This window comes from Staurois parvus, unplaced genomic scaffold, assembly GCF_062004578.1.
Source record: "Staurois parvus isolate SC_StPar_1 unplaced genomic scaffold, SC_StPar_1.0 ptg000671l, whole genome shotgun sequence".
Taxonomy (NCBI): Eukaryota; Metazoa; Chordata; class Amphibia; order Anura; family Ranidae; genus Staurois; species Staurois parvus.
The window spans coordinates 4535848-4563418 of NW_028318467.1; the positions used below are offsets into that span (position 1 = coordinate 4535848).

Sequence of the window (27571 nt, forward strand, 5' to 3'; positions counted from 1 at the left end):
TACAGAAGGTCGAAAATAAACCTTCTCTGCAGCTGTGAGGATACATTATATCTAAACATGAGATTCTTCAGTAAAACAGAAATAAAGGCATAGCGTGCCAAGTCTCTCTAGAAGTTTGTTTTGTGTTGAGGCTTGTAGTGCTTCTCTTCAGAGCTGGGCAAACGATACATGAGAAGTAATTAGCACTAATTGTATCAGGCATGCATTGTTAGATGCTGGATAACCATGATCTAATGTTTGTAGTTTCCCAAGGGAGGCACCCAAAGCAAGCCATAGATCAGGGATCCCCAAACTGTAGCCCGTGGGACGGCTGTAGCCCTTTCCTTGCCTTTATCCAGCCCTCGGGGCACTATTCCTCCCACTGACACCAATTATAGGGCACTATTCCTCCCAATGATGTAATTTATTTACTCCCACTGACCACCAAGCCTATGGCACTGTTTACTCCCACTGATGCCAGGGCATTTTCTACTCCCACTGGCCACAGTCTGGCCCTCCTAAAATTTGAAGGGCAATAAATTGGCCCTTTGTTTTAAAAGTTTGAAGACCTCTGCCATAGATGATGCAATTTTCTTTCCTGCAACCACAGATGGCAGGAAAGAAAAGCCTTTGATTCCCCCATTAACACACTCCCTGATGATGGGGTATTCCCTCCTGAGCTATTGTGTGATCCCATGCAAAATCCAATGCTCGACTTCAGTACATCCAGCCTTCCCATAGAAAGATCCAATCTCATCTGGTCCCTGCTGAACCGGCTGAGATTTGATTCATATATGGCCGGCTTAAGAGGCATTGGGATTCCAACACGTATTTGTCCAAAACAGTGAAGGAAACCTCATTATTTGGCTCTGGTGAGGTGGCTCGCATGATACAGTGCTCCCCTTCAGTGGGTACCCACAAGGTGACTTACAATTGAGAGGAGTGCCAGACCAAATGTTAATCCAAACCACTATAATGGTTCGCATGTAAAACAGCCAACGCGTTTTGGGGAACCTCTTCATCAAGGCCTAAAGTCATATCACAACTTTACATGGGCTCAAGTGCAGGCTTTATTATATGAATCTGTATAGAATGAATATAAATGGATCATAAGGGTTACTGGCAATATGTGTCACTGCATAGTATAGACTTTAAGGGTGTATGATTATAACCTATCAAATGTATTATCCAGGGTTCCGAACAAATGAATGCAGTCTGCTTAATGCAATGTTGTCAATTAAGAGGTATAAAGAAACTTATTTCTATGTGCACTTTTTAACAATTGAAATATGCGAGGGCAGCCATATTTGCTCATTTTTAAAATGAAAGGGAATCAACTCAACATGCTGGAAGAAGGCAGTTTTTGTAACAACTTCTCTTCAAAGGAAATTACACTGGAAAACAAAACATGCAAGAAAACCCTATAGAAAGCCAAAAGGTATCATCCAGCAATCAGACCCATGCCCCAGCATGCATGCAATGAGGTGAAATGGATACTTACAGAATGGGCCAACTGCAACGATGTTGACAAAAATATGAAACAAAAAAAATAAGGATGGGATGAGTGTGTTTGAATTGAAATGTTGTAAAATGACAACGTGAATACAAGACATGAATATTGACATGACATTTGATCCGTGACTCAAGTGGACTTGTCTCTCATTCACAGTGGAAGCAGTAATTAGTTGTACTGAAAGAAATACGTGCCTGAATGCAAGCAAATTATAGCACTTCACGATAACCAAGAATATATACGAAACGTTAAAGCAGAACTCAAGACAAACAGCTGAATACACACATAAAATTCATATTTGGGGATTTACCTACCAAAGCAATTGTATTTCTGTTCACCCTGTCCTGAGATTTACACAGCTACGCCACACAGCACAGTCCTGACTGGTAGGGCTGGTTTTCTTTGCTGTATTTAAGCAGGTCATGTCCCTCCCCACCTTGGGACTGGACACTGAGGCCTGGTTTTCACCTATGTGTTCTTGGTGCTTTTTGCAGAAACACACTACAGTCCCTTTCGCATTGTTTCCTATTGAGACACATTCACATTTATGCTTTTTTTTTTTTATGTGCGGTGCTAATAATCGTGCATAAACGGTGTGTTTTTGGTTCCATAGACTTCAATGGAGACGCTGCAGAAAAGCATGTAGTGCAGCTTTTGGTGTTTTTCTTATGTTTTGCATTTTTTAATCTGCCCAACAAATTGACCAAAAAAAAAGCATAAAGAAAGCAAGCAAAATGCATAAAAAAAGTGTGCGCAAAAACCGCAAAACACACTGCAAAAAGCACTTTAGAAACGGATCAAAAGCAAACCATATAGGTGTGAACCAAGCCTGAAAGGAGAGTCAACAAAGTGATGGGCTCATCTATCTTATCAATCACCTATCTCCTTCTATCAGCATACTCTGCGCACTGCAGCGCACCTGATTGGCTCCTTGTGTTGCCTCTCCCTATCTGAGCTCCGCTGTACAGGGACTGCAAGTGACGGATACTAGGCTAAATTCAGAAACGTACACTATATGCATTTAAAAAAATAAAGTGAATGACGTATTAATGAACACAAAACTGCATTAATGTGCGGCTTTTAAATGCATATGTCTGGAGTTCAGCTTTAATATTTGGTAATTTATGCTTTTGTACCACATACATTTTCTGACCTGCTTAGTTTCTGCGTTTTGACATTAAATTCTTACGCTGGCTGCAAGAGGGCCATGTATGACCCAAAACACACCAGCTTCGCATGGCTGCCCTAGGCAATATCCAGCACATCAAATCACAAGGAGCCAGTGCCATTGTTGCGAAAGAGGTCACTGACTCCATGCTGAAACGCTGGCCTACAACCACACAGCTGCCTTCCAATGTCTATGTGTGACAAATCAGCACATTTACACCAATTGACAATAAGTGACATTGATCATGTTTTTTTGTACAATACAGGATACACCAACATCACAATTATATAAACATGTTTAGCGATAGTCAATTATTCCACAATGCATGATCCTTCTGTACTGATTGCAGGCTGCTATAAAACAGAAAATGGACCAAATGTAAGAAAACAACAAAGGAACAAGGACTTACCATGAACGCCGAGGGAGCCAGACACTTCGGATTTGCCAACACTGTTTTCTGCAATACAGGTGTACGTTCCTTCGTCCTCCGAGGTCACCCGGGAGATGCGCAGGGTGTTGTCACTACGGATCTCATACCTGTAAATTCAGTAAGGCAGCATTTGCGGTGTGATCCAAAGGTTGTTGATATTATTATATCCTGAGTGTTTAGGCAGAGAGGGTTAATATGAAGCTCTGGAAAGCGCAAATGACTACGTCCTATAGACATGCAAGTGACCACTAGGACAGCTTTCAACAAACATGAAGAACTGGACTGTTGGAGCATGCATGTTTATTTTTTTTTAAATTTAATTATTAATTTTTCAGATAAACAAGTTATACAAACATACTCATTAAAACCTTAGCATATTATCGAAACATTTATCGTTTCATCCCTTTCCCACCCCCCCCTCCCTATATACCACCCACCTCCCCACCCCCATCCAATCCCTAACCCCTTCTGCATGCATGTTTATGATGGGGAGGGAAGGATGGAAAAGCAGGAAATCATCCTTAAAATCCAATTTAATTTGGGGACCCTAGTACTGAGCTGGAAAAATTCCTCCAGGTCAGCTGGAGGTGTCCATAGAGGGCCCTAATGCCCAAGGAGACAGTCATCTCATATGCACATTTCCAGACATAAACATAAAAGTTTCAGGACTTTTTTAGAACTAAAGATAGCAGAGATAAACTTGTGGTCTTGCCGAGGAAACCGTTTTTTGGGCATACAGCCAGCTTCCTGCCCAGAAATTCCACAGAACGGCTGGTGGTCTCAGGTGAAGCTCCTCCAGACAACAGACACAAAAAGATACTTTCCCAATACAGCAACATTCTGTATGGGCTTCACCACCAGACTGTTCAGCTGACCGATCAGTTTTGGAGAGCAGAGGATCAATAAGGTAGCATTGAAGGTTTTGTCTGATTGCTGTCCGACTGTCCCTCAAGAAAAGACATGATTGTTGGCCATTCCTCCCTTCTCCCAAGTCTAAAATCATGCATACCTAGTACAGCAGACTTCACATGTTTATGGGATAACTGGCAAAGAGACAAGCTGAAAGGTAGTTAAATGGAGCTTACACAACTGGCCGGCCTATAAGGAATATGGTCTCTCAAACTGGAAGATGGCAGAACAATAGTTTGGAATTTGATCATCTTACCTTCCACGGGGCAGTTCTCCTTCTTCCTTGCGCCAGCGGGCAGTGGGCACTGGGTCACCCTGTACCTCACAGTGAAAATCCACAATGTCATCAGCCAAGACTACTTGATTTATGGGTCGTCTGATGAATGTGGGTCGTTCTGAATCAAAAAATGAGACAGGTGAAGAAATATGAAGAATAATGACATATTCAAAGTGTATCCTGACAAACATTTTGGCAAGGAACCTCTGTCTGTGACTTACAGGAGCATTTCCCTTCCAATTCCACTTGCCATTCTGGAGACACTAACAGGAGGTCAGAGGAAATCTCTCCAAAGTGACAGATGTCACCATTGGGAGATTTCTCCTATTGCATACCAGCAATCCTGTCTGATTTAGATACTATATTTATAATATTTTGCATTTAGAGATCTAAACAGGTCTAAAAGGGAGTTTTTCTTTAAACAAAGCACAGAAATTTTCTCATTTGTTGCTGAAAGAAGCTGGAATGGGCTCTGGTGGGTTTGTTGTCTGAGGATGATTACTCTCCATTTCTCCTCCTAATGTTTTCTATCAGTACCAATTATTTGCGGATAGTGAAATATCGGACATCACAGATTGAACGGCTCATCTAACTTACCAAAGACCACCAGCTGGGCCGGCTCGCTGTCACGTTCCCCCACCATGTTAGTGGCTACACACACATACATTCCGGCGTCTGCTTTCCTAGTGTTGGAGATCATCAGCTTTCCGCCTCGGATCTATCGAACAAATATCGGAAATACACGATAATTAGCACAGCGCAGAAAAGATAAAAGCCTCAATCTTGAAGCTCATCAGTCATCCACATTGAACCAAAACAGGTTTAGCTTTACTATCCTGGAACTAGAATAATGGATGGAAATCTAGAATCGGCAATCCTGATGAGCACAATGCTGTGTAGGTAAGTACAGCAACCAATAAAATGAGCTTTTAGAATATCAGTGATTGTCTTTGCTGTCAAGGCTCATTAATACTTGTGGTTCCTCAGCCAAGGGGCAGCACAGTACCCACCAAGGTCGCTATCTATATGACGTTTGTGTTTACCTTCCAACTTTCAGAGATGGGAAAAAGGGTTATTTTATTATTATGGATGCAAGGGACACATCCCCATCATGCCCCCAAGTGCACTATGAAGTATTAATACACAAAAAATGGTTGGTTAAACCCACTAGAACTTTGTTTCACCATGACTTCCTTTAAACTGGATTTTCAGGATAGCAAATATAATCATTTAGAAGTTACATTTTTTAGAGATCAGACTAAAAAGGTGGACAATTAAGGAGGAAATTCAGCTATTAGAGGACAGTCCCTGCAATCAAGGTAAATCTAGGAGCTATAACCCCTCCGTTTCCGCCACTCCCCTCTGCCAATCTCTCCACTGGCTTCCGATTGCCCAACGCATAAAATTCAAATTACTAACATTGACGTACAAAGCTGTCCATAACACTGCCCCAAACTACATCACCGACCTGATATCCATTTACCACCCAAAACGTACTCTCCGCTCCTCACAAGACCTCCTACTCTCTAGTTCCCTGGTCTCCTCCTCCCATGCCAGTCTCCAGGACTTCTCCAGGGCTTCCACCATCCTCTGAAACTCACTACCTCAATCCATCAAACTGTCACCTACTCTCCTCTCCTTTAGGCTGAAAACACATCTCTTCAGGGAAGCCTACCCCACCCTCACCTAATTGCCAATCTCCTTCACCCTTCCTACCACTCCATCCCCCCCACAGCTATTTCCTCCTGTACCACTATCCCCTCCCTCCTAGATTGTAAGCTCCAAGGAGCAGGGCCCTCGAACCCCTCGTGTATTGTATTGTTACTGTACCGTCTCGTGTACTGTCCTCCATTATTATGTACAGCGCTGAGCAAACTGTTGGCGCTATAAAAATATTGTATAATAATAATAATAATGTGGTACTCAAGAGCATAGAAATATGGTGGGACCAGTAGAGAGTAAAGATTAGTGACACAAATGTAAACAATAATAAATACAGCTGTACAGTTCAGCAGGGACTGGCTGAAGTTTGATCCATCTATGGGCAAGCTGGTTGTACAGACGTTGATCCAATGATCGACAAAGGAAGCATGCCAGATTTTTATGTGATCACGGCTGGTGGCTGTAGCGGCTAGCACTAACCATTGTGTTCTGCTGGAGGGAAGGCTCCCTGCTGGCAGAACACAATAGGCTGCGAGAGAGATTCCATTATCAACACTGACTGCATTGATGGGGAAATTGAGCAATTTTCTTTCCTATGTGTAGTCTATGGCTTGCCTAGCATTTCCAAAACGGGAAGGACAGCCACAAAGCCTTGGTTGGAAGAACGACTTCTATCCATTTTCTATTGTACAGAGAAGATATTTTAGACTTTCAGAGTCCCCTTACCGTGATTCGTTCATCTTTGTCACTAATGCGGGCATTTTCTTTCTTCCAAGATATCGTGGGCTCGGGGTGACCTCGTGGAGGGATGCACTCCATTACAGCTGGTTCTCCTGCTGCCACCACCACATCACTGGGGGCTTGACGAAAGTCATCCCGTAAGACTGAAAAACAGAAGAGAGACTCCATCAGACCAAAAGAGAGACTCCATCAGACCAAAAGAGAGACTCCATCAGACCAAAAGAGAGACTCCATCAGACCAAAAGAGAGACTCCATCAGACCAAAAGAGAGACTCCATCAGACCAAAAGAGAGACTCCATCAGACCAAAAGAGAGACTCCATCAGACCAAAAGAGAGACTCCATCAGACCAAAAGAGAGTGTCCATCAGACCAAAAGAGAGACTCCATCAGACCAGAGTACGGTGAAATCCATTCTGATCCTTCAAAGTCCACAAGTAGAGGACCACCACCAGTGTCAACATTGTCTTTTGTTTACCTTGTGTAAAAGTATCAGTGGTGACATTCAACTAACCACCAACCTCCACATTTCAGACCACCACCCATTTCAGAGTATCAACATTGTACGATGAAAATTGCCAATCTCAACCCATCAAAGTAGGGTGTAAAATCGTAAAAAATATCTGCTTCCACTCATATTTTTCTACCATGATGGGACGTATAAGAACATTAGGTTATCAAGACCAACTCTTTGTGTCCTACAGGCTGGTTGATGTTTTTCTGTTCACTATTTGTAATGCATTTCAGTTAATCATCGCTTTTGGAAGACATTGAGAAATGCACATTTGACCTGTGACCCCCCAGAAGGGACATCTGCTGCACACACTGGGTCAGATCCGCCCCTCTCTGCCCCAAACGCTGAGCCCAGCAGCCACGCTTCCATGTGACAGGTCTGAGACCGGTCACCGCACATCTGTCCGCAGATATCTGCCGCCCCTGACCGCTGAGATGACAGATGAATTGTCCTAACCACTTATGTAATTAGCTTTATTGAAAGAGCTTACAAGGCAGAGGAGGGAAGTGAGCACTAAATGCTTACCACCGCCCAGAGGAAGTGCCGAATACACATAGGCAAAAAAAGAATGATAATTGAGGAAGAGGGCTCCGTGGTACCTACTTTATAGGATGGTTCCCATACTGGCCTGACGTACCCATGGATAATAAATTACAGTAGTCTGAAGCTGCAAAGCTGGCAGTATGCAGCACCGGGTAGGACAGCTGGAGTGTGTCTACTGTGGTTAGCAGAAGTGTCTTGCAGCACTGGGGTTCTGGGTCGCTCTCAGCATGAAGTTTTGTTTTCCCATTGCTCCAGTTAGCTGCAGCCATCAAAAAATTAAGCAGACAAGTCCATGTTAATTGTCCCTAGTACGTGTTGTAAGGATATTAAGAGTGTAAACTCCTTTAAGGTAGAAGTTAAAGTAAAGTAGACGTAAGTCGCTAAAATGTAATGAGTGGTGACATCATTTCAAAAGTTGTTTAGATATAGTTAGTCTAGCTGAAAAAAGACAAAAGTCCATCCAGTTCAACCATTAAAAAAAAAAAAAAAAAAAAAAAAGTTATAATCCTATATCTCCTAGATTGTAAGCTCCAAGGAGCAGGGCCCTGGAACCCCTCGTGTATCGCACTGTATTGTTATTGTACTGTCTCATGTATTGTCCCCCATTGTAATGTACAGCGCTGTGCGAACTGTTGGCGCTATATAAATACTGTACAATAATAATAATAACATACCCACAGTTGATCCAGAGGAAGGAAAAAAAACCCAGCAAAGCATGATCCAATTTGCTCCTCCAGGGGGAAAAAATTAATGATCCCCTGAGAGGCAACTCGGATATTCTCTGGATCAACTTTACCTATAAATGTTAGTATCCAGTTATATTCTGTGTATCTAGAACAATCCAGGCCTTTTTTAAAGCAATCCACTGAGCTGGCCAGAACCAACTCTTGAGGGAGTCTATTGTACATTTTCACAGCTCTTACTGTGAAGAAACCTTTCCCATGTTTGGAGATTAAATTTCTTTTCCTCCAGACGTAAAGAGTGCTTTAGTTTATAATATTTTAAAATTTTCAGCTTTTATTAAAATATTTCCTGGTGATCCTGCCATGAAGGTGCTTGTTCGGACACTTCTTGTTATACGGTGACAACACTCTGTCACTGTCTTCTAATTGTGCTTCTGTGTTGTCACCCTGTCGCTCAGGGGGCTGATTCAGCACTCATTACACGGCACAATCTGCCATTATCGCTATCAGGAAACCTACCCCGAAATTGCACCTTGTCTTTCCTAACCCAGTTGTAAGAAGCCCCTTGAAAGTCCACTAGAACTGCTATAGTATTCGTTTGTATCACATAATGCTCTTAGCCGGCCATAGATGGTTCAAATCCCTGCCGGTTTAACAGGGACTGGCTGAGATTCAAAGCATCTATGGGGAGGCAAAAGCTGCTAGCAATAAGCACAGTGGCTAAATGGTTAGCACTTCCAACTGGCAGTACTAGGGTTGTTGGTTCGAATCCCAACCACGGCACCACCTGCCTGGAGTTTGCATGTTCTCCATGTGCCTGCGTGGGTTTCCTCCGGGTACTCCGGTTTCCTCCCACACTCCAAAGACATGCTGATAGGTTAATTGGCTCCTGTCTAAATTGTCCCTAGTATGTGTTTATGAATGTGAGTTAGGGTCCTTAGATTGTATGCCCCTTGAGGGTTAGGGACTGATGTGAATGTAGAATATATATGTAAAGGGCTACGTAAATTGACGGTGCTATACAAGTACCAGAAACAAATAAATAATCGCTGTGTTTTTCTGGTGGGGTCCGCACCCCCCACCCCCTGCTGGGAGAACACAATAGCTCCGCAGGAGGGATTCCCCCATCAACATTGACTGTGTTAATGGGGGAATTGAGTCTGGTAGCTTGGGGAAGGGAGAGGGAGGAGGAGGGGAATGTCTTGCTATCCTCGGCTATGGGGATGTGTGTTTCTATTGATGCACACAGTGTATGGAAACACAACTCTAGTCCGTGCATGCAAGGGTGGCTCCATAGGACACTGCAAAAGAAAGGAGCCACCCTGTCAGTGGCATTACTTTTAGCAACTGCATTTCACTCTTATACATAAGATGTTTTAAACACAATATGGACAAATCTCCCAGACTGGCCTTGAAGTGCGTCCATGTTATTTAAAGGTCTTCTCACAACGGCTGCAGGTGGTTTTCCTATTCCTCGCTGATTGCCTGCAGACACCCACACTTATGTCTGGAAAGACGCCAGCTGTAATGGGCTCTTACTGGGATGACTCCTCTGCAGAAGGTCTCAGGGTCTCCTGTACATTGATCAATGACCATACAGGCAGGACTGGGATGTAAAAATACCAGATGACTTCAGACCTTGCAGGCAGGTGTTACTTCCCTTTGAACATTTCCCACATTCCCCCATTGTTTTTAATACAGAGGTGCTGCTGGGGTTCTCGAGCCTCTAAAGTGCATTTATTAGCCAAAAAAAAAAAAAAGTAAATACATATTTCCCCAAGTTTTGTCATTAGACAGTGTTGCAGACCAAAAATACCTACTGATGCTTTCAGATATCCAATAAGCTCCTAACTTCCTGTAGTGAGCTGACAACGTTCCCTTTCTTGCACTAAAATCCCAATAGTGTTGTCAGCCCTGCTCAGTTTCCTTCTGCTGGACAACACGCTTCCCCAATTCCTGCAGGAGCAAATTGGATCATGCTTTGCTGGGTTTTATTGCCTTCCTCTGGATCAACTGTGGGTGTAGGATTAGAACTTTTTTTTTTTTTTTTAGTGGCAGAACTGGATGGACTTTTGTCTTTTTTCAGCCAGACTAACTATGTAACTAACTAATTCATTATAAAGATAAGGAAAGGGAGAAGTGTTCTGTAGTACAGAACTGGACAGGGCTTAGGATTCCAGTGCAGCAGAGTTGTCCTCTCAGAGGTGGTTAGGGGCTTGCTGGATTTCTGGCAGGATCAACTCATTTGTTTTTACTTGCAACATCAAGAGTCGAAACATGGTGGGAATGTGTAGAAATGGAGGAAAATGTTTTTTCCCCAGACCTATGCTTTAAAATGAGGTTAAGTCCTCATGCACACGGGGCATTTTAAAACCGGTAGCGTTAGCTGTATAAAGTCATGTTAGAAAAGTTTTTCTGCATTTTTAACGTGTTTGCATTAGCATTTTGCCGAGTTTTTTTTTTCATCCCAAAATTTTTTTGCTAAAAAAAACAAAATGCTAGTTTGCCACATTTTACCGTAGTTAGAGCATTTTTACAGCTAAAAAAACTCCTCTAGAAAGCCACTAGTTCTGACTTTTTTTTACAGCCAAAAAACGCTGATTACAGTCTATGTGTGCATGGACACATAGGAAAACATGTTGGGGGGTTTACTACAGGGGTGGACTGACAACTCATGGGGCCCCCGGGCAATAGGGGATCATGGGGCCCCTGTGTCCTTGCCCAAACACAAAAAGCCTATGAAAAAGGTACCAGGGACATCTCATGGGGCCCCCTACTGACCCCGGGCCCTCGGGCAGCGCCCGAGTTTCCAAATGGTCAGTCCGCCCCTGGTTTACTGGCTGTAGAAAATAGCACCAAAAGCCAAAAACAGTCTTTAAGCACTTTCAGCAGCTGATTTATTCACTGAGCATCTTTATCTTTAATCCTTGCCTATATTCCAGTTTAAGCTGGGGCCATGACAGCTGTCCCAGGTTTGCTGTTTCAGGGTGGCTCCTTTCTTTTGCAGTGTCCTATGGAGCCACCCTTGTGTGCATGGACTAGAGTTGTGTATCTATACACTGTGTGCATCAATAGAAACACTCAGCCCCATAGCTGAGGATAGCAATACACTCCCCTACTCCTCCCTCAAGCTACCAGACTCAATTTCCCCACTAACACAGTCAGTGTTGGGGGAAGCCCTCTCGTGGAGCTATTGTATTCTCCCAGCAGGGGGTGGGGGTTGCAGACCCCACCAAGATAACACAGCGATTCTTGCTAGCAGCTTTATGCAGGCCATAGATTCGGCCGATAAATGAAAAATCGGTCGGCCCCGTTGCCGATGCTGCCACCAATGTCCACGAAAAACAGCCGTTTTTCGTGGATTTTCCAGCATGACCGATAAAAATAAACAAGAAGATCTGCGAAAAATGGCCGACGGGCAATATTTACTGGTAAAAATCCGACATGTTGGTTGCACCCAAGTCATACAATAATCGATTTGGGTACAATCAGCCTGGCCAGAGATGCTTTGACTCTAGGCCAGTCACTGTTAAACCAGCAGGGATTTGTACCATCTATGGCCGTATCAGCATTATGGTTGCCCGCAAAGGGCCGGTTGTATCTGTAAGACTAAATGTCCAGAGCACCCCCCCCCCCATTACATCAGATGTCAAGAATCCCACACCCTCCCTAACATCACCCCTGGGGGCAGAGCTGGAAAGCAGAAAGTGCAGGGTCTCGGGGAGGACCAGAGGAGGAGTGGAGTCAGTTACCAGAGTCTGCTGAATGCTGAGATCTGGGGAGGCAGAGATGAGGGGGTGCTGCAGTTGCACTGAGAGGATCAGAATTTGGCAGAGGAGTTCTGACCTCCTCTCTGCTGCCGACTGCTGAGAAAAGGTGGGGGCGGAGACAAGAGGGTACCTGCAGGAGAGGTGCAAGGGCCACATGGAATGGCTTAGAGGGCCGGATTCGGCCCACGGGCCTTGTGTTTGACACCTGTGTCCTAGAGACTGCAAAGTCTGTGGCCAATTCTTTCCTATGAAGAAAGGAAGTTCAAGGAAGTGGCACTGAGAAAGCAGGAGCCAGCAGCATTGAAATGTATATTTTATTGTACTCAAGGAGGTAAACTAAAACACACTGGGGGTCTAGTACTACCTTACATGTGACTTTCTTCTGACCATAAATTCCCAGAACTCCACGGATGCAAACTGTCCATGGCTGACGGAGAAATGCAGCCGAATGTCCTTTATTCCAAAAAAAAAAAAAAAAAAGCTTGAATGTAATGGATTTTCTCAAGGTGTTCTGCTCTTTATCTAGCGCTGAGTCACATCGCTCTGCTGCAGAAAGTGATAGAAGGCGCCCGCTATCTAGAATAATAAATTGAATTATTTAAATCAACTGCTGTGACAGCGTGACAGATAAGCTTTTCCGGGCTGGCTATAATAGTTCATTAAAACAAATTACACATTCTCTAGCAGCAGAGCCCTGCGCTGTCAAAGAGCAAAACCCCAACAAAAGTGATTAATAAGAGCGTCGCCTCGCCAAAGACTCCGCCACCGGCGGCAGGTGACAGAGAAACATGGCTTTAATTCTCCACCATCTCCCAACAACAAGAGAAAACTTTATTTATCAGGATGAGTAACGCAAGGATGGTTACAATTAAACTATTCAATATAAATGATGGCACTGGGCTCTGTTCAATGATACATCGGATCTTCTACTCTGCAAAGACGTCCGATAATTTGGAAGGAAAAATAGGTCGGACTACTGCTGTGTGGTTCAGTATATACAAGTACTGTATGAAAATATAGGTTACTGCAATGGAAGTTTGAATATATTTGTGTGTAATGAAGCATAGTAGTTATGTGTTCAAGATCCATTGGACTCTCAGTTTAAATCAGCTTGATACATCTAAGGGCTCATGTACACGGGACGACTGGAAAACTCTCCTGAACGATGGAAACTGACTGCTGGAAAATGTAGGTTAAAAAATTTATTTTTAGACGCGTTTGCATACCATGTTTATGTGCCTTTGCGTTTAGAAGCTTTTTTTTTTTTTTTTTTTTTTAAGATAACCTCAGGAGACCTTCTAAAATGCCCAGAATTTACTGAAAAACAGTAAAAAATAACTATTTCAGACATTTTGAGAGGAATAGAGAGAGCAGAAGCAGAGACAGCGTTATGTGTTGAGATGACCGGTCTTTTCTGGTTGCATTCACTATGGATCCAATCATGAGCCTAATGCGGCACGTTCTACCATTTTTTCCTTCACGCAAAACCTGGAACTGACTGGTCTGGTGTTTACCGGGTCCATTTGAATACATGGAAAACACTTTGCATGCATTTCTGATGATGAAAAAAGGCTCTGGACAGCATCTGGATATGGAACAGTTAAACGCTTCTAAACACAAATGCTTATAAACGCGGTTAGCCGCGTTAACAAGCATTTGGCATTTGAAACGCTGATAAAATCTACTCCTGAACGCAAGTTTGGTACGTTCAAAAAAATCACTGTACACTCAACTGCCTGTAAATGACTGTAAATGACTATGTCTTGTATTGAACTGTATTGTTGCTGTATTGTCTCCCGTTATATTGTAAAGCGCTGAGCAAACTGTTGGCGCTATAAAAATCCTGTATAATAATAATAATATATAAATCCTGTATAATAATAATATATAAATCCTGTATAATAATAATAATATATAAATCCTGTATAATAATAATATATAAATCCTGTATAATAATAATAATATATAAATCCTGTATAATAATAATAATGTATACATGGACACATAGGAAAACAGAGAGAGTTCAGGGGCTGCTGAAAAAACGCAGAAAAGCTCCCGAATGTGAGTTTATCAGCTTCAGTGTACATGAGCCCTAAGGCGTGCAAAGTCATACAGTTTGTATTCTTTAGAAAGCAGCCACAGCCTGAGCAGAAAAGTCTGTTTCCTGCCAGCGTGGTGCAGAGAAGGACCCTTACTCACTGTGTGGAAACAGGAGTTTCTCTGCAAAGATCCAACACACCCCCTTTAAATTCAGAGCTCCAGCTTTCCAATCAGCAGGGAGCATGAACTTTGCTGATTGAAGCGATATATGGGGCGGCACAGTGGCTTAGTGATTAGCACATCTGCCTTGCAGTAAATGGCTCATGGGTTTCCATTCCTGACCATGGCGCCTCCTGCATGGAGTTTGCATGTTCTCCCTGTGCTTGCGTGGGTTTCCTCCAGAAGCTCCGGTTTCCTCCCACACTCCAAAGACATGCTGGTAGGTGAATTGGCTCCTGTCTAAATTGTCCCTAGTATGTGTATGTATGAATGTGAGTTAGGGACCTTAGATTGTACACCCCTTGAGGGTTAGGGACTGATGTGAATGTACAATATATATGTAAAGAGCTGCGTAAATTGACAGCACTATAGAAGTACCTGAAATAAATCAATAAATATATACAGTTAGGTCCTTATATATTTGGACACAGGCACACTTTTCATACTTTTGGCTCTGTATGCCACCAGAATAAATTAAAACAAAACAATCTAAATGAATTTGAAGTGCAGACTTTCAGCTTTAATTCAAGGGGTTGATCATAAATATCAAGTACACATTTTAGGAACTGCAACCATTTTTATACACAGTCCCTCCATTTTCAGGGGCTCAAATGTAATTGGACAAATGAATATAATCATAAATAAAATGTTGATTTTTTTAAATATTTTGTTGAGAATCCTTTATTGGCAATGACTGCCTGAAGTCTGGAACCCATGGACATTACCAAAGACTGGGTTTCCTCCTTTCTGATGCTTTGTCCAAATATATATGGACCTAACTGTTGGTCTGAATCAGCGGGGGGCATATCTGAGTAGAAAAGCCTGTCCCCTGCCAGTATGCTGTAGATTGATGGTGCTGGAACCTTAGGTAGATATGCTTTGGTACGAATTCATGTATTTGACATAAATGTGCTGGTGGTATCCCAATGGGGTGTCTACTGTAGGTGATCGGTGGGCTGTGCTAGTGAACTGAGCATCTGGAACAGTGGCCTTGGACTGATGATCTGATGTTTGAGTGAAAAATCAAGCATCACACCAAGGTTTAGAGTCCAATATGAGGCTATATATGTGGAATAAAACCTTATTTTGGATTCTAAACCTTGGTGTGACACTCTGATTTTCACACTCAAACATTAGCCATGGCAGTATGCTGCAGATAAGTACCCTTGTTTGCTGAGTGGACCCAGTGGTCTCTCTACAGAGATCCAACAACCCCTGCTGCGGTAAAGTTAGAGCTCTTCAATCAGCAGGGAACATTAGTTTTGCTGATTACAGGGGCACGGCCACCGATAAGGGGGTACCACCAATCCTACTGTGCAGGGCTGGGCACCATCAGTTCAATAGCGGGGCCCAGGCAGCTGACAAGCAGAAGGAATGGGAACATGGATAGGAGGGGGCAATTGGTGCGGCATTTACTATAACTGATTCCCTTCCCTGCAGCAGCTGAAAGCCAGCTTCTCTCCCTCCTGCCGGCTTTCAGCTGCTGCAAGGAGAAACTGCAAGGGATCAGTTCCAGTAAATGCCAAACCCGCCGCACCAATCACCCCCCTCTTTTACATGATTCTCTTCCTTATGCTGCCAGGCCTACCTGTCCCCCCCCCCCCCCCAGCGCTGACAAATTCCCTTTCCTCCCACTGGATGCTGGGAGCTTAATTTCAGGATGGAGAGTGGGGGAAGGGGCTGGTAAATATGACATTTACCAAACCCACCCTTTTATGAATGAACAAAGTGAGTGATCAGTAATGATTACTATGTTTATTCATAACTGAAGCTTAGTAAACAGGGTTTACTATGCTTCAGTTTGTGAATGAACAGAAGGGAGTGTGCAGAGCTCTTCCCGTTCATTCAATTTGTGCAGCTGAGAAATCACTTTCTCAGTCTCAAAAGTGAGACATCAGGGGTCTGTTTAGTGATTTCATCATAGCCCCCGCAATAGGGCCATTAAAAAAAAAATAATTTAATAACGAATAAAAAAATAAAATTGTAAAAAATTGGTATACATTTTTTTTTAAAAAATGCCCACGTAAATAAGGGCTCATTCACATGGGTTCTCTGGCCCATACAGTATGAGTGAGCAATTTGTTGGTATGGATGGAGCTGCCTGTTACACTATAGGGACACAGAGGCTATATGAACACAGCTGCAGGTGCGGGTGGGTGGCCACATGTCTGTGTTTGGGGGGGCCCTGTCAGGTAGGCTGTACGGAGCCCCGTGATTCCAAACAGTGGCCCTGTACAGGGATAGAAGTCTGACTTTGCAGGATGTGTGTCAGACCACTGCTTTCATATAGCGAGGAAGGGATCTTGTTTGCATCATGCTGGCAGCGGACAGGCTTTTCTACTCAGGCTATAGAAGCAGATTACAGAAAACTCATTGCTGAGTGTTTTGATGCGGCTGATTTAAACTGAAGTTACATTTGGGAATTTACAAAGCAATAATTGGAGACTCTGCCCCGCTAGTGGTCATTCAAAGCATGCTGGCAGGAAGGGACTGATAAAGGCTGCAAGATATCAAACAGAACGAAGTGGTAATGAATGTAACAAAAAAGCCAAAAGTATTTTTTAAGACTAAAACAAATATAGAATTGTTTCTGATGCACGGCTCTTTGGCTAAATGTCACCCGGGGTTTACATCTACTTTAAAATTTTATTTTTGCTAGTTGCATGTCATCTCTCATCTGTCACGAATCTCAATGCAATTACTGCAAGGGGCGCCGGGCAAACAATAAAGAAACGTAAGAGAGCCAATTTCCAAACAGCAGCAGAAAGGAACCAATGAAAGTGTTCGTAAAAAGCACAATAAAATAAAACATTAAAGTAGAATGAAATGAATAAAACCGGAAATAAAAAACGGACACTTTACTGCAGAAGTCGGTTAGTCGCAAACCTGTCTCGGGGGAGCGTGCCGATCCATAATCTTGTCACCGCATATTTACTAAACTGCATCCTGAACGGCTTCTTATTGCGATATAAAAATTCTACCCTTTAAAGCGTTCAGAAGCCAAAAATGGTCATTACAAGGGGATAGCAAAAGCAGAATATAATGTTACTGAAATCAGGCTTTCATTGCTGACCGGATGAAGACCATCCCTTCCACAGTCCTTCCCCAGATAGAAGAGACAAAGATGAATACAGCTCTGTCATCATTAATAAATCATTGAGTCCTCATGCACACGGGACATTTTGGTTTTGGCTTTATCCTATGTATCCATGCACACAGACTGGAATCAACGTTTTTTGGCTGGAAAAAAACCTCAGGACTAGTGTGTTTCTAGAGGAGGTTTTTAGCTGTAAAAACGCTCGAACTCTGAAAATGCGCTAAAAAGCAGCAAACTGGCATTTTGGGGCTTTTTTTGACACCCAAAAAACTTAATTTTTTGGTAAAAAAAGCTAAAAAATGTAAAGGGGAGGGACAAGACCTGTAAGTGTTGGGCTTCTTTACACGAACATATCTAAGGGTACATCCATGTGAAGGGTCGTCTTTCCACGCATGGGATGCACAGGTGTTCTGTGCATCTGCATGCAGGCAGTCCCATTCATGTCTACTGGGATGCAGCAGCTGCACGGACAGAGCCACTGGTCCCAATTTGACAGTCAGGCAGGTGCGGGTTCCTGTCCTGAACGCAGATCGTGTACACTCAGGCACACGCACCCGGCACAGCTGTCAAACTGGAACCAGTGGCTGTGTCTGTGTCGCCACTGCATACCAATAGACATGAATGGGACTGCCTGCATGCAGATACATGGAACACGTGCATGCCATGCATGTGATGACGGCCCTTCACATGGATGGATGCTGGAATACGCTTGTTTGAACAAGGCCTTACTAAATTGCAATATTATGCCGCGCTTTACCAACATAAAATGAAAATAATGGACTGCTATTGCATCAAAAGACTGGATTTTCAAGACCTTTGGTGTCCATGATTTTCATTTCAGATGTACCATAAGATTTGTAATGCAATGCGCAATGGTGCACCGCCCTGTGTTGCGGCACACTGCAATGATGTTCGTTGCGTTAGTGCGCTGGGGTGCCATGCAAAATGACATTAGCACCATGTAGTGCAGGCGGGTGTGTGTCGCTCCGCCATGCAAAATGACATTAGCACCATGTAGTGCAGGTGGGTGGGTGTCGCCCCGCCATGCAAAATGACATTAGCACCATGTAGTGCAGGCGGGTGTGTGTCGCCCCGCCATGCAAAATGACATTAGCACCATGTAGTGTAGGCGGGTGTGTGTCGCCCCGCCATGCAAAATGACATTAGCACCATGTAGTGTAGGCGGGTGTGTGTCGCCCCGCCATGCAAAATGACATTAGCACCATGTAGTGTAGGCGGGTGTGTGTCGCCCCGCCATGCAAAATGACATTAGCACCATGTAGTGTAGGCGGGTGTGTGTTGCCCCTGGCAGCCTTGCTGCCCTACGCCACAGCCCACGTTGGCTTTGTCGGAATCCAGCTCTGGATCTCATTGGCGTTCAACATCAGGGACTTAAAACTGGACACAGTCCACAGCCAAGCAGAACAAAACTCAGGCCAGTCTGGTCCAGATAATAAAGAAGAGTAAGCAGGTCTCCTCTATTGTTCTCCAAGTAATGTGCGGTTCAGGACTGCGATTCACAATGCACCGTGCGGAGCGGAACAATGATGCCGGAGTTACCATGGTAACACGCAACAAGCCCATCATATCAACTAGCCAAGAAAGGGAAGGAAGGGGGGGGGGGGGGGGGGAGTACAAACAACTCGAGGGCAGTTAAACTACACATCTTTCATTTATGGTGCAGGACCTGCGAGCTGTAATATGTGCCGAGACAGACACACTCTTATTAACAAGCCGATATTGTGTAGATGCAGCGTTTCTGTAGACGCCATCTCCGGGGGGCATGGCCAACGTACTCGGCATCCACCTTTAATCAGTGCACCGCTTTCATGCATACAGTGCAGATCCAGAGATGATCACCCTGAGAATGCACCAGATAGTGATCACAAGGCTGGGGCCACCAAAACGGGGGTCATTCGCACCTGTGCATTGTGGCACCACATGCTAAATGGGCTGCTTCAACACAACGCGCCATTGTGAGCCATAACACGCGTTAACACGTGTGCAACCACACCACAATGGATCATGTCAATCCTCCGCTAAACAAGCAACAACATATGCCACGAATCATGAAAATAAATGAAACCACTCATCGAGACGGGATCTTATTTGCCTTTTTTTAACATTTTCATTGTTGTGCAATTTTTTTTATAGTGGGGTCTCCACACTGTGGAATACAAATATTATTATAAAGAATCCCCCCTTACATCCAGAAGTACCAATCAGAGTCCCTGCTCATATCCCAGATTCCCATCAGAGTCCCCACTTATATCCAGGAGTGCCCATCAGAGTCCCCGTTTATAACCACGACACCACCTGCCTGGAGTTTGCATGTTCTCCCTGTGCCTGCGTGGGTTTCTTCCGGGTACCTCTGGTTTCCTCCCACACCCCAAAGGCATGCTGGTAGGTGAATTGGCTCCTGTCTAAATTGACCCTAGTATGTATGAATGTAAGTTAGGGACCTTAGATTGTACACCCCTTGAGAGTTAGGGACTGATGTGAATGTACAATATATATGTAAAGCGCTGCGTAAATTGATGGTGCTATAAAAGTACCTGAAATAAATAAATATCCAGGAGTGCCCATCAGAGTCCCTGCTTATATCCAGGAGTGCCCATCAGAATCCCTGCTCATATCCCAGATTGCCCAGAGTCCCTGCTTATATCCCAGATTGACCAGCAGAGTCCCCGCTTATAGCCAAGGGTGCCCATTAGGGTCCCTGCTTATATCCAGGAGTGCCCATCAGAATCCCCGCTTATATCCAAGAGTGCCCATTAGGGTCCCTGCCTATATCCAGGAGTGCCCATCAGAGTCTCCACTTTTATCCAAGAGCGCCCATCAGAATCCCCGCTTATATCCAGGAGTGCCCAACAGTCTCCGCTTATATCCAGGAGTGCCCATCAGAGTCTCCGCTTATATCCAGGAGTGCCCAACAGAGTCTCCGCTTATATCCAGGAGTGCCCATCAGAGTCTCCGCTTATATCCAGGAGTGCCCATCAGAGTCCCTGCTTATATCCAGGAGTGCCCATCAGAGTCCCCGCCTTTATCCAAGAGTGCCCATCAGAATCCCTGCTTATATCCAAGAGTGCCCATCAGAGTCCCTGCTTATTATTTTTATACAGGATTTATATAGCGGCAACAGTTTGCTCAGAGCTTTACAATATAACAGGAGACAATACAGCAATAATACAGTTCAATACAAGAGGGAAAGGAGGGCCCTGATCCTTGGAGCTTACAATCTAGGAGGAAGGGGTCCAAGAGTGTCCATCAGAATCCCTGCTTATATCCAAGAGTACCCATCAGAGTCCCCGCTTATATGCAGGAGAACCCATCAGAGTCTCCGCTTATATCCAGGAGCGCCCATCAGAGTCTCCGCTTATATCCAGGAGAACCCATCAGAGTCTCCGCTTATATCCAGGAGAACCCATCAGAGTCTCCGCTTATATCCAGGAGCACCCATCAGAGTCTCCGCTTATATCCAGGAGTACCCATGAGAGTCTCCGCTTATATCCAGGAGAACCCATCAGAGTCTCCGCTTATATCCAGGAGTACCCATCAGAGTCCCCGCTTATATTCAGGAGTACCCAGAGTCCCCGCTTATATCCAGGAGTGCCCATTAGAGTCTTCTCTTATATTCAAGTGTGCCCATCAGAGTCCCCACCTATATCCAGGAGCATGTCTTCATTTAACACAGTGGAGGGCCAACAACGCAGAGGCAACCAGGATTTCAATAGTAGGCAGAAGCGCTCTTGGCCCTTTACAAAACACACAACTGGAAACTGTACAGGATCAAAGGTAACCGCAAAAGGGGTATAAAAGTAGGTAAGAGATGGCTGTAATACCAGCATGTATTAGAGGTAATATACCATGAACACAGAATTTCTTGTTTCACTGTCCTCTCACACCCAGGTGGGACGCACGCTCAGATTCTAAACCTTTAGCCCATTTTATGGTAGATCTAGATATGAATAAACAAACACTTTTAGGAAAGCAGTCAGTAGACAGGACAGCCCCTGTCAGGAAGACCTCTATTTTCGGATGGGGTACATGAGATGTCAGAATCATCCGCCGTCCGGCTCTGGAAGATATGACAGGTGGGATCTGACTATTCCACGCTTTCCGCGTTTCTACATCTTTTTTTTTTTCTTTGGTCGCGGCTCTAATCAACCCCCTTTAATAAAGTCTCAGCAACTGATATCTGACACTAATTGTCTGTCAAAAACCCAACACCATCCAGCCGGAATGAACAAAGTGCTCGGCACGCTCTCCGCGCCCTGAAGACGCTTCCCCCGTATGTTTAGTATTTTAATACACCAGCGATTTCTGCAGGGAATAAATTGGGGCCTCAGGTAACGGCAGACAGAGAAAAAAAAAATCATCGCATGTCAACATGTCACCGGCCGGCTCTGCTTCGCCCATCGTAATTGAATTTCTGGCACGCTGACATGACCTTTATGTCAATGAGTCTCCCAATATCAGCCCACCTCCACTGCAGATTTAATTAGTGTTTGGGAAGACTACGTCATGGCTGCGTGCTTCATATGGGTGAGAACGGGGCGAAAATGAGCATTAGACAATTGCTTCAAGTACTAGAAAATATTCTAAATCTGGAATCTGACAATAGCGCCGGAAAAGGGTCCCAGGGGAGACAGCAGCTAAGACCCGACCCTGGAAGACTTTCGGCCACTGGGGCCACCAGTTGGACAGCCAGAATAAATACAACATGGAAATACCACAGCATATGGTTGTGTTCATGGGTGGTAACACTAGACTGGAAGGCCCAACCAAGTAAGTGAAACCCTTTAAAAACCGTTCCCAGTGCCTGAAACATGTTGAAATCACATTGGTCATCCCACAGACGGAACCTCCCACTCTGCCTGGTCTCAGCTTAGAAAGTAGACAGACAATATATAGACACAGGCAGTTATACTATAATAATTTTTAGGGTCAAAAGCCTGGAAGGTTTTCCTTCAGTTCTACAGACAAAAATAAAAACTAATAGCCCATTAATAGATACAAAAAAACCACAGCATTTGCTGCAATACTTGCCCTCAATCCAGGGCTGTCCCTTGTAGTACTTTTCCTCTGACGCAAGATGTCCTCAATCATCTGGGTTGAATGATGTCCAGCATCATTCAACCCGCTTCTTCTGAGCTCTGGCTGTCATTGTTCTGCCCCCAGCCTGTGACTGGACAGTGAAAAAGAAGCAGCTCACTGATGAGGTCACCTCTCTGTCACTCTGCATACTTGCCCTCAATCCAGAGGCTGTCCCCTGTAGTATTTTTCTTCTGACGCAAGATGTCCTCAATCATCTGGGCTGAATGATGTCTAGCATCATTCAACCCACTTCTTCTGAGCTCTGGCTGTCATTGTTCTGCCCCCAGCCTGTGACTGGACAGTGAAGGAGAAGCAGCTCAGTGATGAGGTCACCTCTCTATCACTCTGCTCCTGCCTGCATGCACTGCAACACAACAGATTGCCTCCTTGTGCTGCTTCTTCCTCACCCAGTCTGAGCTCTGCTGTACAAAAGACTGCAAGAGGGCTGCTCCTTTTCCAAAAAATAAATTAATGATGTATTAATAAAATGGCATTAAATTTGTATCTTTTCTATCTGCCTAGAGTTCAGCTTTAACAAATCATTTTTAACTCTGGAATAACGGTGTCACAGAAGCTCGCTGATCATACGGGGTTAACGTGTAACCCAACCGTGTCTTGTGTCTGAGCTGATCAGGGGAGACGTATGACACCGTGTGCAGGTACCGAGCCACTAATCGCACACAGCACATAAAGTATACAATTACATCTCACCTTCCCTGACCTCACACACCATCATGGATTTCAGGAGTGAGGGGACGCTGTTATATATGTAGCTAATAACGGGTCATTTGTGGTGCAGAGCTCCTGCATTTTATAGCACTCAGGGATGCTGGAGGTGTTGGGGTCATAAATGATCTCATCCCACCGCTTTTATCACAGGATAATGAAATGCAACAGGAGCAGGACACGGCACACGCTTAACGCACAGATGCACCTTTCTGCCATATTCCATATTGTAAGATCTGTTTCTTACAATATTATTATTAATAACAGTAGTAATAATAGTATACATATTACTTGTAGTAGTATTTTATATTTATATGATCTTTTTTTAGACTTCTATGGTTAGATTATTATTATTATCAGTAGTAGTAATAATAAAAATAATTAGAAGCATTATTTAGCAGCAGCAGCAATAATAATAATAATAATAATAATAATAATAATAATTAGTACTATTATTCATATTTACATTTGTGATACTTATATATTCTTATTTTATGTATTATTAATATCAGTAGTAGTATTAGCAGTAAAATTAGAGTAATAAAATATATAAATAATTAATATTAGTATTTTATATGCATTATCTTTTTATAGATAAAATGTATTATTCCTATTATTATTGGTAGTAGTATAGTAAAAAAGATAATATAAAATACTACTACTACTACTATAAAATGCAAATATACAAAAAAATAATAAACTACTACTACTTATTATTATTGGTTTGTTATCTTTTTTATATTTGCATTTTATTAAATTATTAGTAGTAGTTGTAGCCTAGATATTACTAGTAATAGTATTTTATATTCTTTTTACTTATGTAATAGTAGGAGTAATAAAAGTTGGTACTGGAATGTCATATTTATATTTTTTTATACTTATATTTTTATTTTTTGTGTTATTTTTAGTAGTCTTAGTAGTAGAAGTAAAGTAATAAAAATAATAATTGTTATTAGTAGTAATAAATATGTATTATTTTTTTTTTATATTTGCATTTTTTTTAAAGTAGTAGTATGATTAGTAGTAATGATATTTTATATTATCTTCTTTCTCAGCACTTATGGAGGGGGAGTACTGAACCCCTGAAACATGTTGGATTTGTCACCTGACCTTTAATCAAGATCACCAATACTGCACTTGTAACTTGTGATGCTCTCATCCTTTACATTATGCCATAGGACAGGAAATCAGTTTTGTAAATTGTACATAAAGAAAGACCTGTTTCCTCACACTGCTGCAAGCTCTACAATTATCTGTTAGCCCAGGGGCGGACTGACCATTTGGAAACTCTGGCACTGCCCGAGAGCCTGGGGTCAGTAGGGGGCCCCGTGAGATGCCCCTGGTACCTTTTTCATAGGCTTTTTTGAGTTTGGGCAAGGACATAGGGGCCCCATGATCCCCTATTGCCCAGGGGCCCCATGAGTTGTTAGTCCGCCCCTGATTTAGCCCACTGAGTAATGTCCAAAGTCTACCTGTTGCTATGAGGGAACTCAGAATAGGAGACTTGCTGTGTCTTGAGAGCGCTACATAATCAAGAACTGAACAATCCCAAGAAGTGTAATAATAGTAACATATAACAATTATCAGAAATTAAAAGTTACGTTTTGATCAGTTTGATGAATTAAAGTGGACCTGTCAGTCACTTTACAGGTGAATAGATTCCTCCCATGTCACCATATACAGTATCATTTCTCAAACAAGCTCCACCTATTATTAAAAATTCATCCTTTAGCACCAGTCCAGTGACTTTGCCTAGGTTGAGATGGTGTCATCAGTGGAAGCATGTCCCCAGTCAACTCTCCCCCAGTCCCCCAGTGATCAGACTGCAACTTTGCAGATAAAGACATTGTCATGGGGAGTACTGTGATCTCTGGGAGAGGTAATAAATATCTAAAGTGTTACACATGCATGCAGTTTAAGCTGACGTTTAATCTGCTTATGTTTGATGTTATTATATATTTTTTTTAAAATTTGCTTATAATTTATTTATATTGAAATTCTAATGAAATAAACAAATAAGTTTTGATTACATACCTTATCATGAGTCCATTGGTGTCATCCCTCCCCCTCTCATCAACATGCTAAGGAAAATTTTACACAAAAATCTTCCATTTTCCTTACATTCATGATTTTGTATCTAGTGAATTACTGGGTCTATTTGCTTCTCTATGTAATGCAGTCAGATCACGGCTGTCGGAAGGGGCTGGCAGAGTGCTGTACATAACTTCCTGGTATGAGACGTACGGCGCCGGCAGGAGATGTATGGTGCCGGTAGGAGATGTATGGCGCTGGCAGGAGACGTACGGTGCCGGTAGGAGATGTATGGTGCTGGCAGGAGATGTATAGTGCCGGTAGGAGATGTATAGTGACGGTAGGAGATGTATGGTGCCGGTAGGAGACGTACGGCGCCGGCAGGAGATGTATGGCGCTGGCAGGAGATGCATGGTGCTGCTAGGAGATTTATGGCGCTGGCAGGAGATGTATGGCGCTGGCAGGAGATGTATGGTGCTGCTAGGAGATGTATGGTGCTGCTAGGAGATGTATGGTGCTGCTAGGAGATGTACGGTGCCGGCAGGAGATGTATGGTGCCGGTGGGAGACGTACGGTGCTGGCGGGAGATGTATGGTGCCGGTAGGAGATGTATGGTGCCGGTAGGAGATGTATGGTGCCAGTAGGATACGTACGGGTCTATTTGCTTCTCTATGTAATGCAGTCAGATCACGGCTGTCGGGAGGGGCTGGCAGAGTGCTGTACATAACTTCCTGAAAATATCACATCACTCTTCCTCAGTACTCCTCTCAAGAGTCCTCATCTCCAATGCAAGCAGTGAGCCGGCTCTTGGGAGGAGTTATGCAAATATTTAAATGCTTGCAGCTTCTAATGGACATTGTGAGCCTCAGGCAGTGTGCAGTGAAATCAGTCCTTGAGACGAGCCGGTACAACTGATAGGAAGGCTGAACTCCATCTTTAGAGATGATGTATGGTGCCGGCAGAACATGTACGGTGCCGGTAGAAGATTTACGGCGCCAAAAGGAGACGTGCGGCGCCGTCAGGGGACGTGCGGCGCCGGTAGGAGATGTATGGTGCTGATAGGAGATGTATGATGCCGGCAGGAAATGTATGGTGCTGGTATGAGACGTACGGCGCCGGCAGGAGATGTATGGTGCCGGTAGGAGATGTATGGCGCTGGCAGGAGACGTACGGTGCCGGTAGGAGATGTATGGTGCCTGTAGGAGACGTACGGTGCTGGCAGGAGATGTATGGTGCCGGTAGGAGATGTATGGTGCCGGTAGGAGACGTACGGCGCTGGCAGGAGATGTATGGTGCCGGTAGGAGATGTATGGCGCTGGCAGGAGATGTATGGAGCTGGTAGGAGATGTATGGTGCTGCTAGGAGATGTATGATGCCGGCAGGAGATGTACGGTGCCGGTAGGAAATGTATGGTGCCGGTGGGAGACGTACGGTGCTGGCAGGAGATGTATGGTGCCGGTAGGAGATGTACGGCGCTGGCAGGAGTTGTATGGTGCCGGTAGGAGATTTATGGTGCCAGTGTTGGGTATTGGAAGTTATCACTCTAAGCACCTGATCTTTGGCCTCATTAAATAATCCCGTCTATTCTGCAGTTGGAAGTTCTTACAGAAAATAGAACACATAAATTGAACTCATTTTACTGGTGGTGATAAAAGGCGCACATAAAAAGGAGATGCTGCGCGCTCTGGACGCGGTTTTGTAATGTTCATTTGCAGCGTTAATTGGGACTTGTGGCGAGAGCTCGACCGCCTGCGGCTATTTACAGATTGTGACCTCTGGCCTGCGCAGATTTCATCCTGGACTGTAATAAAAGATTGATCAATACGAGGGACTGCTGAGCCTTCTATGTATATGTGGAGGATGAATCGCATGGCCGCCATTCTCTCTGCACACTTCACTGTGCACGGTCAATGTTCCTCCCCCTTGCCCTTCCCCCTCCCTATACAAAACCGATAAATAAAACAATTAATTTAAAAAATAACTTAAAAAAAACTTCTGGTCCATAATTCTCACTAAGGCTAGACTGCTGTGTTTTTGCGCATATGCACAGTCCTGGGGACCACCTCCTGGGATCTCTATGTCACTCATCCCAGGAAGCAGCACATGGGATATCGGCCAGTTTACTGATAGGCTCTGCAGCGTGTCTACGCAGCTCAGGGGGGTTCAGTGCTTGT

The 27571-nt window shown here is 43.8% G+C and overlaps 1 protein-coding gene across 1 annotated transcript in view; it reads right to left on the reverse strand.

The window, feature by feature from the left end:
* The window catches only part of ROBO3 (roundabout guidance receptor 3), a 207191-nt gene that overhangs the window by 71745 nt on the left and 107875 nt on the right, over positions 1-27571 (reverse strand). Inside the window, exons 3-6 of the mRNA XM_089652131.1 lie at positions 6665-6822; positions 4874-4994; positions 4256-4394; positions 3070-3197 (exon numbers count right to left, since the gene is read on the reverse strand). Coding sequence (XP_089508257.1) covers positions 3070-3197; positions 4256-4394; positions 4874-4994; positions 6665-6822 — 546 coding nt within the window. The remainder of the gene's footprint in view (positions 1-3069; positions 3198-4255; positions 4395-4873; positions 4995-6664; positions 6823-27571) is intronic.